The sequence below is a fragment of the Bos indicus genome, chromosome 4 (assembly GCF_029378745.1).
Source record: "Bos indicus isolate NIAB-ARS_2022 breed Sahiwal x Tharparkar chromosome 4, NIAB-ARS_B.indTharparkar_mat_pri_1.0, whole genome shotgun sequence".
In the NCBI taxonomy this organism is placed as follows: Eukaryota; Metazoa; Chordata; class Mammalia; order Artiodactyla; family Bovidae; genus Bos; species Bos indicus.
Genome location: NC_091763.1, coordinates 71,939,863 through 71,955,354, shown reverse-complemented (window position 1 = coordinate 71,955,354; position 15,492 = coordinate 71,939,863). Strand labels below are relative to the sequence as shown.

Sequence of the window (15,492 nt, the reverse complement as noted above, 5' to 3'; positions counted from 1 at the left end):
CATTGCAGAGGAAAATATTAGTCAACACACACAAAGAGCAAAGCATACAAAAACAAACAGACCAGCAGTGAACTGTGGGACAACATATACCTATGATGTGACCTAGCCATTCTATCCCAAGCAGTTCCCTAAGAGAAATAAAAGCATATGTTGGTATAAAAGTTTATAACAAATGTTTATAGAAACTTTATTTGTAATAGTCCAAACTGGAAACAACCCAAAATCCATTAGCAGTTGAATAGATTTTTTTAAGTTTAAATTATATCCATATAACAAAATCCTACTGAGCAGTAAAAAATGAATTATTGATACATGCAACAACATAGGTGGATCTGAAAACAATGATTCAGAATGACAGAAGGCAGACAAAAGATACATACCATGGAATTGCATTGATACAGCTCCAGTAAATGCAAACAAATGTATAATGACAGGAAGCAGATCAATGGAGAAGGGGAACAGGGACAAGCAGGAGGTAGGAATTACAAAGGGACATGAGGAAACTTAATTGTAGTGATGACTTCACTGGAATATGACTAAGAATGTACCCAATGGGATATGCTAAATATTTGTAGCTTAGTGTTAGCCACTCAGTCATGTTTGACTCTTTGCAACTACATGGACTGTAGCCCGCCAGTCTCCTCTAACCATGAAATTGTCCAGGCAAGAATATTGGAGTGGGTAGCCAATCCCTTCTCCAGGGGATCTTCCTAACCCAGGGGTCAAACCCGGGTCTCGCCCATTGCAGGCAGATTCTTTACCATCTGAGCCACCAAGGAAGCCCCATTTGTAGCTTAGTATATCTCAATTGTATCTCAACAAAGCTGTTAAGAATAAGCATAAATAAATGATTTTGAAACAAAGGAAAGAAATGGTTCAGCAGCTAGAAGTGCCTCTCTTTTTATCAAGAATGGAATAAGACTTAGAAAGTGTTTTGCTCTAACTTTAGCAAAGGCTCTTTCATATAAGCATTCCTGAGCAGCCCCGAGAGCCTGGCATTTGTGTTCCTGGCATATGTTTGTGTAATGTGGCAAGAGGATGTCACCTAAGTGAAAAGGATGTTGGTCTTCAAAACCACACACACACACACACACACACACACACACACACACACACGGGATTGCTTGCTGCACAGTCATTTATATTTAATTTAATGCTATTAAAACAGCACAAAAACAACATGTCAGTTTAACAGAATCACTTGTCATTTTAGCATGGAAATAACTTGTAACTTAGTGCTTTAATTCCTTAACATGCCATTTATTTAGGAAGATTCAGACTTCTAGAAGTATTTATTCAGGGAACTTTAAGACCTAATCCACTACATGAAATCCTGACCCTGTAAAAATAGTTTATGAATCTTTCATATTCATTCTGTAGGTTTAATGCGATGGGCAAATTAATGATTTTTTTTAAACCTGTTTCAATTAGAACCCACGTTCTCAATCAATTAATCAAACCTATTTGGCACTATTCAAAGGCCAGCAGATAAAAGAAAATTGCTGTTCATTTGACTACCTGGTCGATTTGGACCAAGAATTTTCGTTCGCGCTTTAAGTAGTCTCTCCGAGCTTAAAACTCCGTTCTTTTTCAGCAAACCCAGAAAGTGTCCCACCTCTGAGTAGTTCTCAGTCGCTACACACTGTAGGTAACGACTGGACTCCCGGCGTTCGGGCGAGTTCTTGGAGAGGGCCGATCTCCACCAAAACCAAGCTGGGAAAAGGGACAAAGCCACAGAAGGTTTTGCTCAGCCCTGGAGGAGTGGGTGTTGGGGTCCTCTAGCTCGGGACTTCGGGCAGGCTTCTGGGAGCTGCTTTAGGTGCAGGAAAATCCCGGCACCAAGTTTTCTCCCCCGAAAACACTCAGGAGTCGTGTCCGCGACCTAGCCACAGGGATCCCAGAAAGCCTTTACCACGTAGCGGATACGGGTACCCCAACCCTGGTGCCCAGCTGGTGGTAGTCCAGGTGACGGGCGACAGAGAAGATCTGGGCTGCACCTATCTCTGGCAGGACTAGACCGGGCGTGGAGGACGGCAAGGTTTGGCCGCCGCAGGAGGGCAGGAAACTTGTGCTTTGGCGTGGTCCCGTGCTCTCGGAGCACGTTGCTGCGCTAGCATCCTGCTAGCTTCCCTTTCCTGGGGCCTGGCTGGCGCTGGCAAATTGGGGTGTGGGTGGCTCCCAGAGCCGAGGCTCGCGCGGCAGTAGCTCTGGACCCCCTCCCTTATCCCCCGCCAACGGGGGCGGGAAGCTGCGGGGTGGGAGTAGCGGAGCGTGATTGCCCGAGGCCCCTCCTGCCGTGGCTAGGGAGAGCCATAAAAACCCTGTTGCAACCTGCTCCGGACACCCCCTTCTGCCGGCTCTCACCCCTAGAAGAGGCTCGCCAGACTACTGAGCCCTAGCCACCCAGCCACGCCCGCCAGCCAGCCAGCCAGCCCGCCACTGTGAGTGCCAAGACCCGCTTACTTGACGCGAAGCAAGGGAGAGGGGGCGCCTGTGAACTTCCCGGGGGCGCTGGGAGGGTCGCGCCCAGATCCCTAAGCCCTATGCGCCGGGCTTTCAGGCGCCTCGACGCGCGCTAGCCCCTTTTGGCGGCTAAATTCCACCTGCCCCTTCCTGTTCCCTCTGATGGTACAGCTGCTCTCTCCCCGACCCTCCTGGCTGCGCCGGCCCTCTGGGTTATCTTATGGTGGATAAGGAGGGAGAACACGAGCCCCATCCCAGAGCAGCTGGCAGTTTCCTCAAGGGTCGCCGCCTGGAGGGAGGTTTCCCAGGCAGCGCTCCGGAATGAGGAATCCCCGGAGCTTGGAAGAGCCGCTCCCTGCTGCCTCTTAGGATCTTTCGGATCCGATCTGAGACCCACCGGCTAGGGAGCCGTTCTCTCCCCTCTCCCCGCCACCCGAGTACTGTTTGCCATTACTGTCGAGCTCCTGCAGCGGGGCAGACCAAAACTGAAAAAGGAGAAACCTCTTCCCTCTAACAGGGCGTTTGGGGAAGAGGGTAGGAAAGGGATAAGTTCTCAGTGCAGGGGGAGGAACTTCTAATCTGTTTTTTAAAGTGTTTTAAATTGGCGCCGGAGCCTCCCCAACTCAGCGCCTCTCACCTCCGAATCCTTGGCTCTGCTACTGGACCAAAGTTGTTCAGAGTTTTCGGGCGGAGCAGAGGGGCCGGGCCAGAGCAGATCTTGACCTGAACCCACAGGATGGTCTCACCACTCTCTGCTCCCTCTGCGTGACTGGGTCGAGCGTAGATTGAAGGTTGGGGTGTGGGGGTCGTAGGAGTGGGATGGGCGCTGGGGCCAGAGAAGGAAGGTTCGGAGCTTGGGTCCTCTGAATCCCCTAAGCCCCCCTTCTCTGCACCTTCGGTGTCCGCAGATGCTGGGTAGCAAGCGACTGGGCTTGTCCGGACTGACCCTCGCCCTGTCCCTGCTCGTGTGCCTGGGCGCCCTGGCGGAGGCGTACCCCTCCAAGCCTGACAACCCCGGCGAGGACGCTCCGGCGGAGGACTTGGCCAGATACTACTCAGCGCTGCGACACTACATCAATCTCATCACCAGGCAGAGGTAGGTGGGCTGCGCGGGACTCACGACTCCGGGAGCGCCCCACTTGCACACCCGGAGATCATGGGCATCTTGAAGGACAAGGTCTTTTTCTTTTTATTTTTTGTGTCCCAGGGCCAGACAACATCAGGCACATACTCAGCTCTCAGTAAATGTTTGCACAGGGAGCAACTACCTCGGCCACTACTGTCACAAAATCCTGATCCACAGACTCAGGTCCTCCAGTCTGGGGGTCTGACTGGCCATTTCCTCTCACCCATCCCTTTGTCTTTTTTGTTCTTAGAGCAGTCGGGGGACTGTTTGGAAACCTGGATAGGAAAGTACCCAATGAAAGGGGTCAGGAGGGCGCTGGGAGGTGGCTATTAGCTGAGAGGGCTGCAGGGTATCTAGAAAAATAACAGCACAAGCTAGGGAGGAAACAGCTGGGTCACCAAAGACATTGCCAGATTTTTCAGCCTGCCCAGACTGAAGTGAAAAGACGACTAGAACTATTTCCCCCGTACAGTGTTTTATTTCGGTCTGAACCCCTTACCTGAAAATCCTACTCCTAATAAGTAGAGATTTAGCATGAAAACATTAGTCTAAAATGCTGAGACTTTTCCCATTTCATAGCAGGTGAGTTCGGAAAAGAAAATGCCCACTTGGTGCTTTTTTAAGGAGAAACTTACAATGATCTGTTCACTTTAGGATGAATCCAGGGATTACATGTACTTTGAGAAATTGTCATCTTTATTCTGAACCCCTAGAAAGCTAAAATGAAAGGCCACATTTCATTCTCAACATCAAATCTGAAGCAAGAAATCAAATCCAAACTATTTTAGAAGTAACATAGGATTTAAAATTTGTTTCCAAAATTAATTCATCTTAGTTTTGAATCATTCAATTTTTAAAATTACTGAGATCAAATGTCCTTAATAAGCTGAAAACAATGAGCTTTATTACTGAGATCAAATGCCCTTAATAAGCTGAAAACAATGAGCTTTTTACAAAGTTTAATGTTATTTAACATATTTATGTTTTTAAAGTATTGTTTTTTCTTTGCTGTTTTACTATATTTCAAGGAATAGTTGGAAAGAATTTAAAGTGGGGGAAAATTTGTATTAAAGAAAACTCTAACTTTGATGAAACTTTCTGTTTCATCAAAAAGCTTTTAAAGAACCAATTTATATGAAATTAGAGATATATGAAAATGCTAGAATTAAATAGCATTGGTTTATGATCCCTGAAGTCTGATACTTTTCATTAGTGAAAAGCAAGAATGTCTTATATCTTAATAGACCTTCAGAAAGTTAATTGCTTCATATTCTTGCTTATGCATCATAAAGACCAGAGAAAAAACTGTACAAATTGTTTTTTTTTTCCCCTAGGAAAGACTTTGGACTGTACAAATTGTTTTTTTTTTTCCCCTAGGAAAGACTTTGTTAGTTACTTAGTCTGTTAATTATAGCATATAGTGGAACTTAGTTTTACAAAGATGATTGATATAAACCTTTACTATTGTGTAAAGCTTTGGCATTTCAAAATGTTTTCCTAGGCATTACTTTGTTCAGTCTTTACCTCAAAGCTTTGAAGTGAGTATAATTATCCCCAGTTTACAGATCATGAAATTAAGGACATTTCATGAAAACCACCTTTTTTAGGGGTGATTAAATTGGAGCCCTCCTCTTGATCTCTGGATGTTGTCACTACTATCAGCACTTAGAGTGATCTTCAACACCTTTGAGGAGGAGAAAATAAGGGAAAGGGCTAAGATTCAGGTTAGCAAGTGTTCCTGAAGCAGTTTCCTATCTCCTTTTCATATAAGTTCCTTCTTAGAAACACTCAGAGGCTCATAATCTGCACCCATCACCTCCATTCTATACTCTCATCATCTTCCCACCACACACATCCACTCATCTGCACATTTGTATTTTTGAAAATTACGTTTATACACATACATTTTAATTTGGTATAGATGGTACTGTGATATTCTCTTTCCTCCCCTTTTCTACTTGGTTCATGTTCTAAAGCTATATACTCCTCGTTCATTGCTTCCAAAGGTGGCATCATTTATTCTAGAGCATAGATCTACCGCATTTTATTTTTACAGTCATCTATATCAGTGGTTCTCAACTGGGGTTGACTTTATGCTCCCCAAGACATTGGGCAATATCTGGAGACGTTTTCAGTTGTCATAATGGTGGGATGGGGTGGGGTGGGGTGGGGTGGCATGGGGGCTACTACTGGCATCTAGTGAGTAGAGGCCAGGGACGCTGCTGAACATCCTGCGGTCCCTAGGAACAGCCCTTGACAATAAAGAATTATCCAGCTCAAAATGTGCACAGTGCCAAGACTGAGAAACTCAGCCCTGGACTAGAGTTTCTTCCTCCTAGTCTCATTGTTATCATCTGGGGAACTTTTAGAATATACTGATGCTGAGCCGCACCCCTGAGGAGTTAAATCAGAATCTCCCAGAAGGTGGGACATGGGCTTTTTAAAAACCCCCAGGGTGATTCTAATATCTAGCCAGGTTTGATTTTCCTAGAGATGCTATCTTTGAAAGATAAAGCATTGTCAAGAAGAAGGATAATCCAGAATTAATTCGAGATGGGAGAACAGTCATTGATGCTGCTCTGGGTACCTACTACTTTCTGACTACAAATTCTGCTATTGCAGACTTAAGTTCTCTAATGGTAAATTGGAGAAAATATTCACCAGTTCTTTAATTCACTGCAGCCATGATGAAAATAAACGAGTTAAGGTTGCCCAAGAGTTTTAGGATTAGTAAAATCAACTGATGGACAGAATAAATACATATAAATTGCTGCCTACAGTCTGATATCACAACACCAGAAAATCTTTGAGGAAATCTCACAAATGATGGGGGCGAGAGAGTTGGCTTTGCTTTTGTATTCCTTGAGTCCCTGCAAAGGAGCAATAATAGGAACGTTTTCCTCCAAATTTAGATTTAATTGTGCTTGATAGGCAGCTAGCATATACTCTCTATCAGCTTTATTCCACTGTTTTATCTGATATCTAATCAATCCACAGTAGACTATTTTTTTATTTGTGAAAAAAAGCAGCTACTGATGTCCAATGCTCTTTTTGAGAAAGGGAAAAATAGTGTCTTCAAAAAAATACAACTTGGTGTAGATTTCTCAGCTCCTTTGGCAGAGAGAGAGAGACAGACAAACAGACCATGTCCTCACTCACCTGGGGCCAGCAGCATATACTACCCTGGCAGGAAAACATAACCTTGAATCCATATATTGTTCTACCCATACCCTGCTATGGGAGAAAAGAGACTACCCATACCCTGCTATGGGAGAAAAGAGACCAAGAACATTTCTATGGACCAGTAGGTTTCCTTCATATTTTCAGGGCAGTTTAAAATCATGTTAGGAGAGAAGACTTTTAGCTTTTGGCACCCCAAATAAACATGGAAAATATAGGACTCAGAATCTGTTGGTAGCTGTGAGAATGGATGCATTTCAGCAGCAGTAATGTGCATTTTTGTATATCACTCTGTTGCTTTCAGAGCATTGTGACTTACAGTGGATATTCATCAAGATTCTAATTTAAGCAGGAGTTATGATTTTGTTGATGTTTTATATTTAATACCACAAATCTTTCTTTTCTAAAGGTGTTTATGGTTTCTCCAAACTTGCCTTAAAGGACTTTTACTCCCCCAACCCATTTTTTTCTTCCAGATACGGGAAACGATCTAGCCCCGAGACCCTGATTTCAGACCTCTTGATGAGAGAAAGCACGGGAAACATTCCCAGAACTAGGTATGAAAAGACTTAGTAGGAACACTGTTGCAGAGCTCAAGGTGGTCAGGGAAAGGAAATCAGAGAGGACTGCTGGAAGAAGGTGTTGGGATGGGGTCCTCCAGACCAGGTAAGATTTGGACAGAAAGAGTGATGGGGAACAGAGCATGGAGGACCTTTCTCTTCACATACTCATTTACAAATCTCTGAACTTGTGGGATAATATTTTCTGATTCAACTTAATTTGATGCTCCTTTGAAATTTTCAAATATAAATGATTTTTGCCTCAAAAATTACTCTATAGAAAATTTCTGATTGACTTAGATTGGGGAAGCATAGGGTATGCCCTAATATCTACGTTGAAATAACCAACTGTCTGTCTTTGGCTGAGGTAATCTTTAGTTCTTATAGTCTACGCAGAGGATTTACACATCCTTGGAAATGTTCCCTTCTGGCTTCACTCCAGTCACACTGGTTTTACAAGAAGCTGTAGATAAATCAAGGGGTGCTCCTGTTTACTTTTTGACTTATTTTAGTTCATCTGATGTCGCATTGTAATTTATCACATTCAGTGAATGAGCATTGAACAACATGTTATTCTTAGGGCTTGCTTGGAAACTTGGGGCTTTCTTGGAGTGTGGAGCTGCCTCAGGACAGGTGCCCTCTAATATCTAGGTGTCAAACATTGGGCTGGGGTCATTCTAGGTAAAGACTGAAAGTGAAAAGACGCCTGCTCCTCCTCCTTTTCCATAGCTGGCTCTCCTGTCCCAGGCCCACTGTCCCTTCCCCCAGTAAGATGGCCTGTCTACCTTAAACCCAGAGCTCTACAACATCAAGAACCAAGCTCCCCAGAAGAGGTCACTAGAACACTTGCTCAGTGCATGTGACTGGCTTGTCACTCTTCATTGGGTTCTCCCTCTGTTCTCTTGTGCAATGGCCAGGCAGTGGGAAGGTGCAAGTCTAGAGTTGTCAGGTTTGTTTTCTCTGAAGGACACACAATTTGGATTGGAATAAAACTCAGTGCTCTTGTCCCTGGTGGCACTAGCAGACTTGAACAGCAAATGCAAGGGAAGCAGGTGGAAAACTCATAAAGGTGGTTTTAAAATACTAAGCAATACATGCTTTAATGTTTCATTAATAGGCATATGATGTTTGTCACAGTAATAAGTTTAGGATATGCTATATCTACTCAAGATTAGAAATATGATCATCCAGACCAACCTACAGCCTTAACGCTGTTCTTTGTTTTGTGGCCCAAAGTCACATGGCTGGTGAATGAAATAGAGTTAATTGTACTCTGATTGACAGCTTCAATCATGTGCACTTAGAAGGAGACAAAACCTGACAGCCTTAAAATTGCTGTGAATGTGATTTTATTCAAAAGGGTTCTTTATAGTCTATTAAACAGCATCTTACTATATAAAAAACCTTGCAGGAAAACACAGGAAGCATATTCAGAGTTGAATAACAATAACTTTCTTTTTACAGTTTCATGTGATTCCTATAGTTTTGATCTTCAGAAATATTGCAGAGTTCTTTGGCTTCTTTGATAAATACCGAGCCTTTTAAATATTCCCTCTGAGATTTGCCTGAGACTCCCGTTAACATGAGTGAAGCTACTCAGCTGGGTCTCTGTACATTATGCCACTGTCTCCCACTCTGATATTCTACATGGTCTTCTATTTAGAATGCCAGCAGCCTTTTCAACAGTTTCTGATCATCTTTAAGTTCTGAGCTGGATGTCTCACCCTTGCAAGCCTCCCAGGAAGTTAGAAGCTTCTCTTACGTGCTTTGCTTTTTGTGTTTGACAGGCTGGAAGACCCTTCTATGTGGTGATGGGAAATGAAACTTGCTCTCCAGTCTCTGCCTCTTTTTCAGCCCCCATTTCATCCTGTAAAACTAGAGTCTGCCAGTCCTCCCAATGCATGCAGCCCCTGTGCTCACCTCTGCAGTTTCCCTTTGTCATCATTGTATATATGTGTGTTTAAATAAAGCACTATGCACTCAAAAGTGTATGCTCCTCAATGCAAAATCTGCTGTTGCAATAGTAAGAAATATTTGAAGTTATTCATTAAATCACAATCTCCCTCAAGTAGCAGATTCAAGGTTTGTTTCACCAATATTAAAGCAGTGGCTATGGAAGATATAAAGATACAATTTATGATGACTAAGACTCAGCTGTGGTGGGGGTGTGTGTGTGTGTATGTGTGTGAACAGGAGACATATCTGAAACACTGGGCAGAGCAATGCTAATTTGGAACAATTTTGCTGAACTTTTCCCCCATTCACAGGGAATTCTTGTTAGCCTTGTTAGCCTATGCTGTCAGCAGAAAGGGTTGCTGTCTAATAGAACCTTCTGCAAAAATGTCTGTTGAGTATAGTAGTCACTAGGCACACATGACTTTTGAGCACTTGCCCGTATCAAGTGCAAACAAGGAACTGAGTTTTACATTTTAGTGTATCTTAAATAGCCCTGTGTTTCCAGCAGCTACTGTATCAGACAGCTCAGATCTGCACGTTTCCTTAGGCCAGTACTCTTAGAATTTGAGTCATAAACAGAAACACACTGAGTAGGATAATTATCTTTTCACACAACATGGGGTATGTTAATTTAGCTACAGGTTATTAAACTCCCCCTCTCTTTCAGGTACTTATCTGCATAGGCTTAATGTTATTAGATTCTTATGTGTAATTTCTAAATCAAAGAAATGGGTCTCATTCTATATTTGTACTTTGAACTACACTCTAAAAAATATACATAAATATTTCTATGTGATGTCTTAAAACTGCTTACCAAATCCCTGTAGCACATCATGACTTAGGGAATTTTATGATATACAAGATATTCTGTGTTCATAAAGCATTCTAATGTTTTTCCAGTGCCCTTATGAAAGGAACCAAAAAGGCCCCTCATCTCTTCCATCACGTGAGGACATAGCAGGACAAGGGTTGGCTATGAATCAGGAAGCAGGCTCTTACCAGACATCAGACCTGCTGGTGCCTTGATTTTGGGCTTCTCTACCTCCAGAACTGTTAGCAGCAAATCCATGTTGTTTTTAATCCCCAAAGTCTATAGTAATTTGTGATAACAGCCCAACAGGATTAAGACATTCCTAATAAACAAAAATTCACTTTAAGAAATATAATAATGGTAAACTTTAAATTTTAAACTTTAATTGCAAAGCTACATTCCAAGAGATTCCATAGTAGTATTTCTGAAACATTTACAGCCTGATAACCGTTCTTGGAATGGGTTTAAATGCAACATGTCACACATCTATCACTGCAAATTGTAATCATCTTCACTAGAGTTACAGTAAGAACAAATTCAACCTTCATTAATGAGATGCCTATGAGCAACATAGTCATTATGAAGTAAATGTATAAGAATTTATGAAGCTCTCCTCTGATCCTAGATTTATCTGACATTCTATGAGGTATAAATTGTGTATGTTTTTTGTAGATGCCACTGTTTTTATTTTGATCCTTTCAATGCTCATGACACATTCAAGTAGAGGATTATCCCCCCCATTTTCACCGGTGAGGAAACTGAGGCCCAAAGAAAACAAATGACTTTTCCCACCTCATTCAAGTTAGGGAGGTTTGATGGCAGCTGCTCTGTTTACAAACTCAGGCCTGCCTGGTGATGTTTTCGTGGAAGAAGTCAGTCAAGACCAGGTCACATATAATCTAATTAAGAACCTAATCACGACACACTTAAAACAAATTAGACAATAACAAATAAACCATGCAAAGGGCATTTAGAAGAGGAAATGAGTGTGGGCAGAATGAGCTAGAAGAGACTTCACAGAAAATGTGAATGTTAAGCTGGGATTGAGTACATTCTGGGTAGGGTGACCAGTTAAGCTCCACACAGAGGTGGGTTGGCTCTCAGAGTGGCCAGGGTTGGATCAGTGAAGAAAAGTCCAAAAATGACCAAACTCATTCATCCATTCATTCATTCACACACTTACCATGTTTTGAGCACCTAGAACCCATTGGACATTACACTGAACACTGGGGATACAAAGATCAATAACAGTTTCTCAGGGAATTTGTCATCTAATGAGGGAGACATGTAGTTATGGTGTATCGTTGGAACTGCAGAGGTGGGCCTGTTAGAGTTTGGGGTGCTAGAGGCCTCCTTTCCACTCATCATGTCTCCCTTTGCAGTTTCCTGACAGAAGAGCTATAGATTTAACAATCAGTGGGCAAATGGAGAACAAAGTAGCCGATCCAGTGAGGTCAAAGGCAGGGCTGCCCTAAGCTAACTCAGGATGCCTGGCTGAAGTCTAAGCCTCCAGAGTAGCCCAGCCCCCACACCAAATTTCAGCTCCCTGGTGGAGAGTGCAGGAATAGTGAGGTTTGTGGCAGCTTCCCAAACGCGCTTACCTAAACAGACACACAGACAGGAAGAGCTAGCCTGCTGTGTCCAGCAGCAGATGGAGGAAGAGAAGGGACACTCATGAAACCATGTTACCTCCTGGTACAATGCTCGTGCCCACGGAGCAATGTGGTCTCAAGAATCAATCAGAATAGCAACTTCATTCCATGCAGATGCAGACAGTAAAAGAGAATAGAGGAGGAATGCCCAGAAGCCTCTGCTAGCCAAGACAAAACTTGGGCTTTTCAAATTCAATACACTCAAAGCTGTAATTCCATTTCAGGGGCCGTGATACCTCCTCGCTCTCTTACAGGGAAGTGGGCATGAGGTGTTTCAGGAACTCTGCGAGGACACCCATCCCAGGCTGGGAAGAGTGGAGGAGGAAGGTCAAATTTCCTGGAGTAACTGATGCTTGAGCAGAGGTTTGAAGGTGGAAAACCAATTGCCAGATGAAGAATGCAAGGTAGGAGGTAGAGGACCTGCAGGTATGAGAAAACAATACCTATTTTGAGTAGTTTTAAATTATTCATGTTTCCTCTACTTTGAAACTGACCGTGTGCTAAGCTCAGACCTCTGGGTTACTATTCTAAAAGCAGAATCCCATGTAGGATGGAATCAAGCCCCATAGCCACCCCAAACCCTTTTCTCCCAGGCATTCCTCCCCTCCAACCCCACCTGTCCTTCCTATAGACTTGGATCTGGGAGAAAACCAGCCCCCCTAATAATATTCTTCATTTAGCCAAATCAGGACTCAACTTCTCAGCCTGGGAGTTCTTAATCATGATCTTATGGACAAACCTACAAGTTCAGAGAATAAACATTTTAGAGTTGGTTCTATTCCCTAATTCAGGAGAGATACAACTCACTTTTGCTGTATTTTAACGGCCTAAATACCTACCAGCCTCTTCCCCCTGCTTAAATAAGGAACAGGACAGAGGAGCAGATAAAAAGAAATGGAAAAATCAGCATTGTTTGGGACTTCCACATAATGATACAAAGTTTCTTCCCACTAAGCAAAGAGGGCTATCTGGAGCCAGGTCCACACTAATCCTCCATGTGCCCTGCTGATGGCAGGAAAGCAAAGAAGAGGGCAGATAGTCATTCCTCTCTTTCTAATATACCTGCATTATGCTAGCAAGAGAGTTCCAGAAAAACATCTATTTCTGCTTTATTGACTATGCCAAAGCCTTTGACTGTGTGGATCACAACAAATTGTGGAAAATTCTTCAAGAGATGGGAATAACAGATCACCTGACCTGCCTCTGAGACATCTGTATGTTGGTCAGGAAGCAACAGTTAGAACTGGACATGGAACAACAGACTGGTTCCAAATAGGTAAAGGAGTACATCAAGGCTGTATATTGTCACCCTGCTTATTTAACTTATATGCAGAGTACATCATGAGAAACGCTGGACTAGAAGAAGCACAAGCTGGAATCAAGATTGCCGGGAGAAATATCAATAACCTCAGATATGCAGATGACATCACCCTTATGGCAGAAAGTGAAGAACTGAAGAGCCTCTTGATGAAAGTGAAAGAAGAGAGTGAAAAAGTTGGCTTAAAGCTCAACTTTCAGAAAACGAAGATCATGGCATCCAGTCCCATCACTTCATGGCAAATAGATGGGGAAATATTGGAAACAGTGGCAGACTTTATTTTTGGGGGCTCCAAAATCACTGCAGATGGTGACTGCAGCCATGAAGTTAAAAGACGCTTGCTCCTTGGAAGAAAAGTTGTGACCAACCTAGACAGCATATTAAAAAGCAGAGACATTACTTTGCCAACAAAGGTCCGTCTAGTCAAGGCTATGGTTTTTCCAGTAGTCATGTATAGATGTGAGAATTGGATCATAAAGAAAGCTGAGTGCCGAAGAATTGATGTTTTTGAACTGTGGTGTTGGACAGAACTCTTGAGAATCCCTTGGACTGCAAGGAAATCCAACCAGTCCTTTCTAAAGGAAATCAGTCCTGAATGTTCACTGGAAGGACTGATGTTGAAGCTGAAACTCCAATATTTTGGCCACCTGATGCGAAGATCTGACTCATTTGAAAAGATCCTGATGCTGGGAAAGATTGAAGGCAGGAGGAGAAGGGGACGACAGAGGATGAGATGGTTGGATGTCATGATCAATTCAATGGAGGTGAGTCTGAGTAGGCTCTGGGAGTTTGTGATGGACAGGGAGGCCTGGCGTGCTGCAGTCCATGGGGTCGCAGAGTCAGACATGACTGAGCGACTGAACTGAACTAATGTTTAGATGGTTACTTAATACTGTGTATGCAACAGAGAGTGTTTTTTTTTTCCCCTCTATGTAGAACATTGGAATCAGTTACAATGTCATCAGAATTCAACAAATACCTTTTCCATCATCATAAAAGAAAACAGCCTTTCAAATGAGATGTTTCAGTGAAATATTATTTTATTGTGTTTTGTCAGTAGGAGGATTATGATATTGTCACAACTAAGTTATTGCCTTTTCTTCTGCCTATTAGTAAAATTAGCACAGTGTGATATCACACAGAATCTTTTCCTCTTTTTAAAATTGGAGTGGAATAACATATAATTAATCATATGTCATCCAGGCTCATTTTTTTTTAATGTGCTAGTAAGAGTTATCAATTTAAACTTGTTCTAATGCTGCAGGATTGAGACGCCTGCAATCATGGGAACAGGGTGATGATGTGAACGGTACCTGCTCTGTTGCCTGACACACAGTAGGTGTGCAGTGAGGACCAATGCAGCCTGCACTGGATTGGGATGACTAGGAGTGATCCTGGAGGGGCCAGAAGCAAGGTGATGTTTGATGAACAACCTCGAAGGGTTGTTCATCATTCTCATCATTCTCCTGACCCAGGGATCCAACCCAAGTCTTCTGCATTGCAGGCAGATTCTTTACCATCTGAGCCGCCAAGGACTAGGTACTGTTTATGCAAGGCCTTGACAAAAGTAGAAGAGTTTTTTGTAACAACTTCCTGGTGTTCTCAGAATCATTGGTTAACAGACTGTAGTTTTTAGTGATCTTAGAAGTTCTAGTCACATTAAGTTATCTTTAGTATCAAGTTTAAAAAGAACTTATTTTATCCTTGAATATTGTGATCCTCAAATTTCCTGAAACACCTTTGCATGCATGTGTGCTAAGACACCTTAGTCGTGTCTGACTCTTTGCAGCCCTATGGTCTGCAGCCTGCCAGGCTTCTCTGTCCATGGGATTCTCCAGGCAGGATTGCCATGCCCTCCTCCAGGGGATCTTCCTGACCCAAGGATTGAACCTACGCCTCTTGGATTGGCAGGTGGGTTCTCTACCACTAGCACCACTTAGGAAGCCCATGGAATACATTTAGGTCACTGATATTAATAATTTTTTCCTGGCTTTGAGTTTAATGATAATTTTGGAGTTCTCACAAGCTGTTAACACTTACACTGCTAGTGTATTGACATATTACAAGTATGTCATGTTGGCATAGTACACGTCTTACTAATGTATTGACTTTAATTTCGGGGGACTCTAGTTTGTCCTTAGGCAGATTATTTTGATATTAAAACTTGTTAAGGATTTGAGCCTTTTAAAAAAGCTATTTTATATACAAGACACAGATTCCTCTAATTCTCAATCTGGTCCTAATTTCAGTATTCTTCGTTTTCCCAGAAGTTAATTGAGTTTGAAACTTTATTTGTTCAGTGTATTTATTTGAAATCTGATTTGACTCATTAATTTGGCTGCTATACTAAGAGGTTATGAGGCAATTTAAAGTTGAAATGAGAAACTTTGGGTAGAAAATAAAAGCCACAGTTTGCCCTTCCATCT

The 15,492-nt window shown here is 42.7% G+C and overlaps 1 protein-coding gene across 1 annotated transcript; it reads left to right on the top strand.

Annotated features, from left to right (window-relative positions):
* Positions 1 to 2,302: 2,302 nt before the first annotated feature.
* NPY (neuropeptide Y) lies at positions 2,303 to 9,315 on the top strand. The gene is made up of 4 exons (XM_019959577.2): positions 2,303 to 2,441; positions 3,372 to 3,559; positions 7,246 to 7,326; positions 9,117 to 9,315. Exons 2-4 carry the CDS (start codon positions 3,372 to 3,374, stop codon positions 9,139 to 9,141), a joined length of 294 nt encoding a protein of 97 aa, XP_019815136.1. The 5' UTR covers positions 2,303 to 2,441; the 3' UTR covers positions 9,142 to 9,315.
* Positions 9,316 to 15,492: the final 6,177 nt, after the last annotated feature.

What these genes read in the sequence shown, in the direction of transcription:
- NPY (XM_019959577.2), top strand. Translation starts at nt 3,372, where the DNA reads ATGCTGGGTAGCAAGCGACTGGGCTTGTCCGGACTGACCCTCGCCCTG. An exon ending in AATCTCATCACCAGGCAGAG is followed by an intron (nt 3,560 to 7,245) that starts GTAGGTGGGCTG and finishes TTTTTCTTCCAG; the next exon opens with ATACGGGAAACGATCTAGCC. An exon ending in GGAAACATTCCCAGAACTAG is followed by an intron (nt 7,327 to 9,116) that starts GTATGAAAAGAC and finishes TGTGTTTGACAG; the next exon opens with GCTGGAAGACCCTTCTATGT.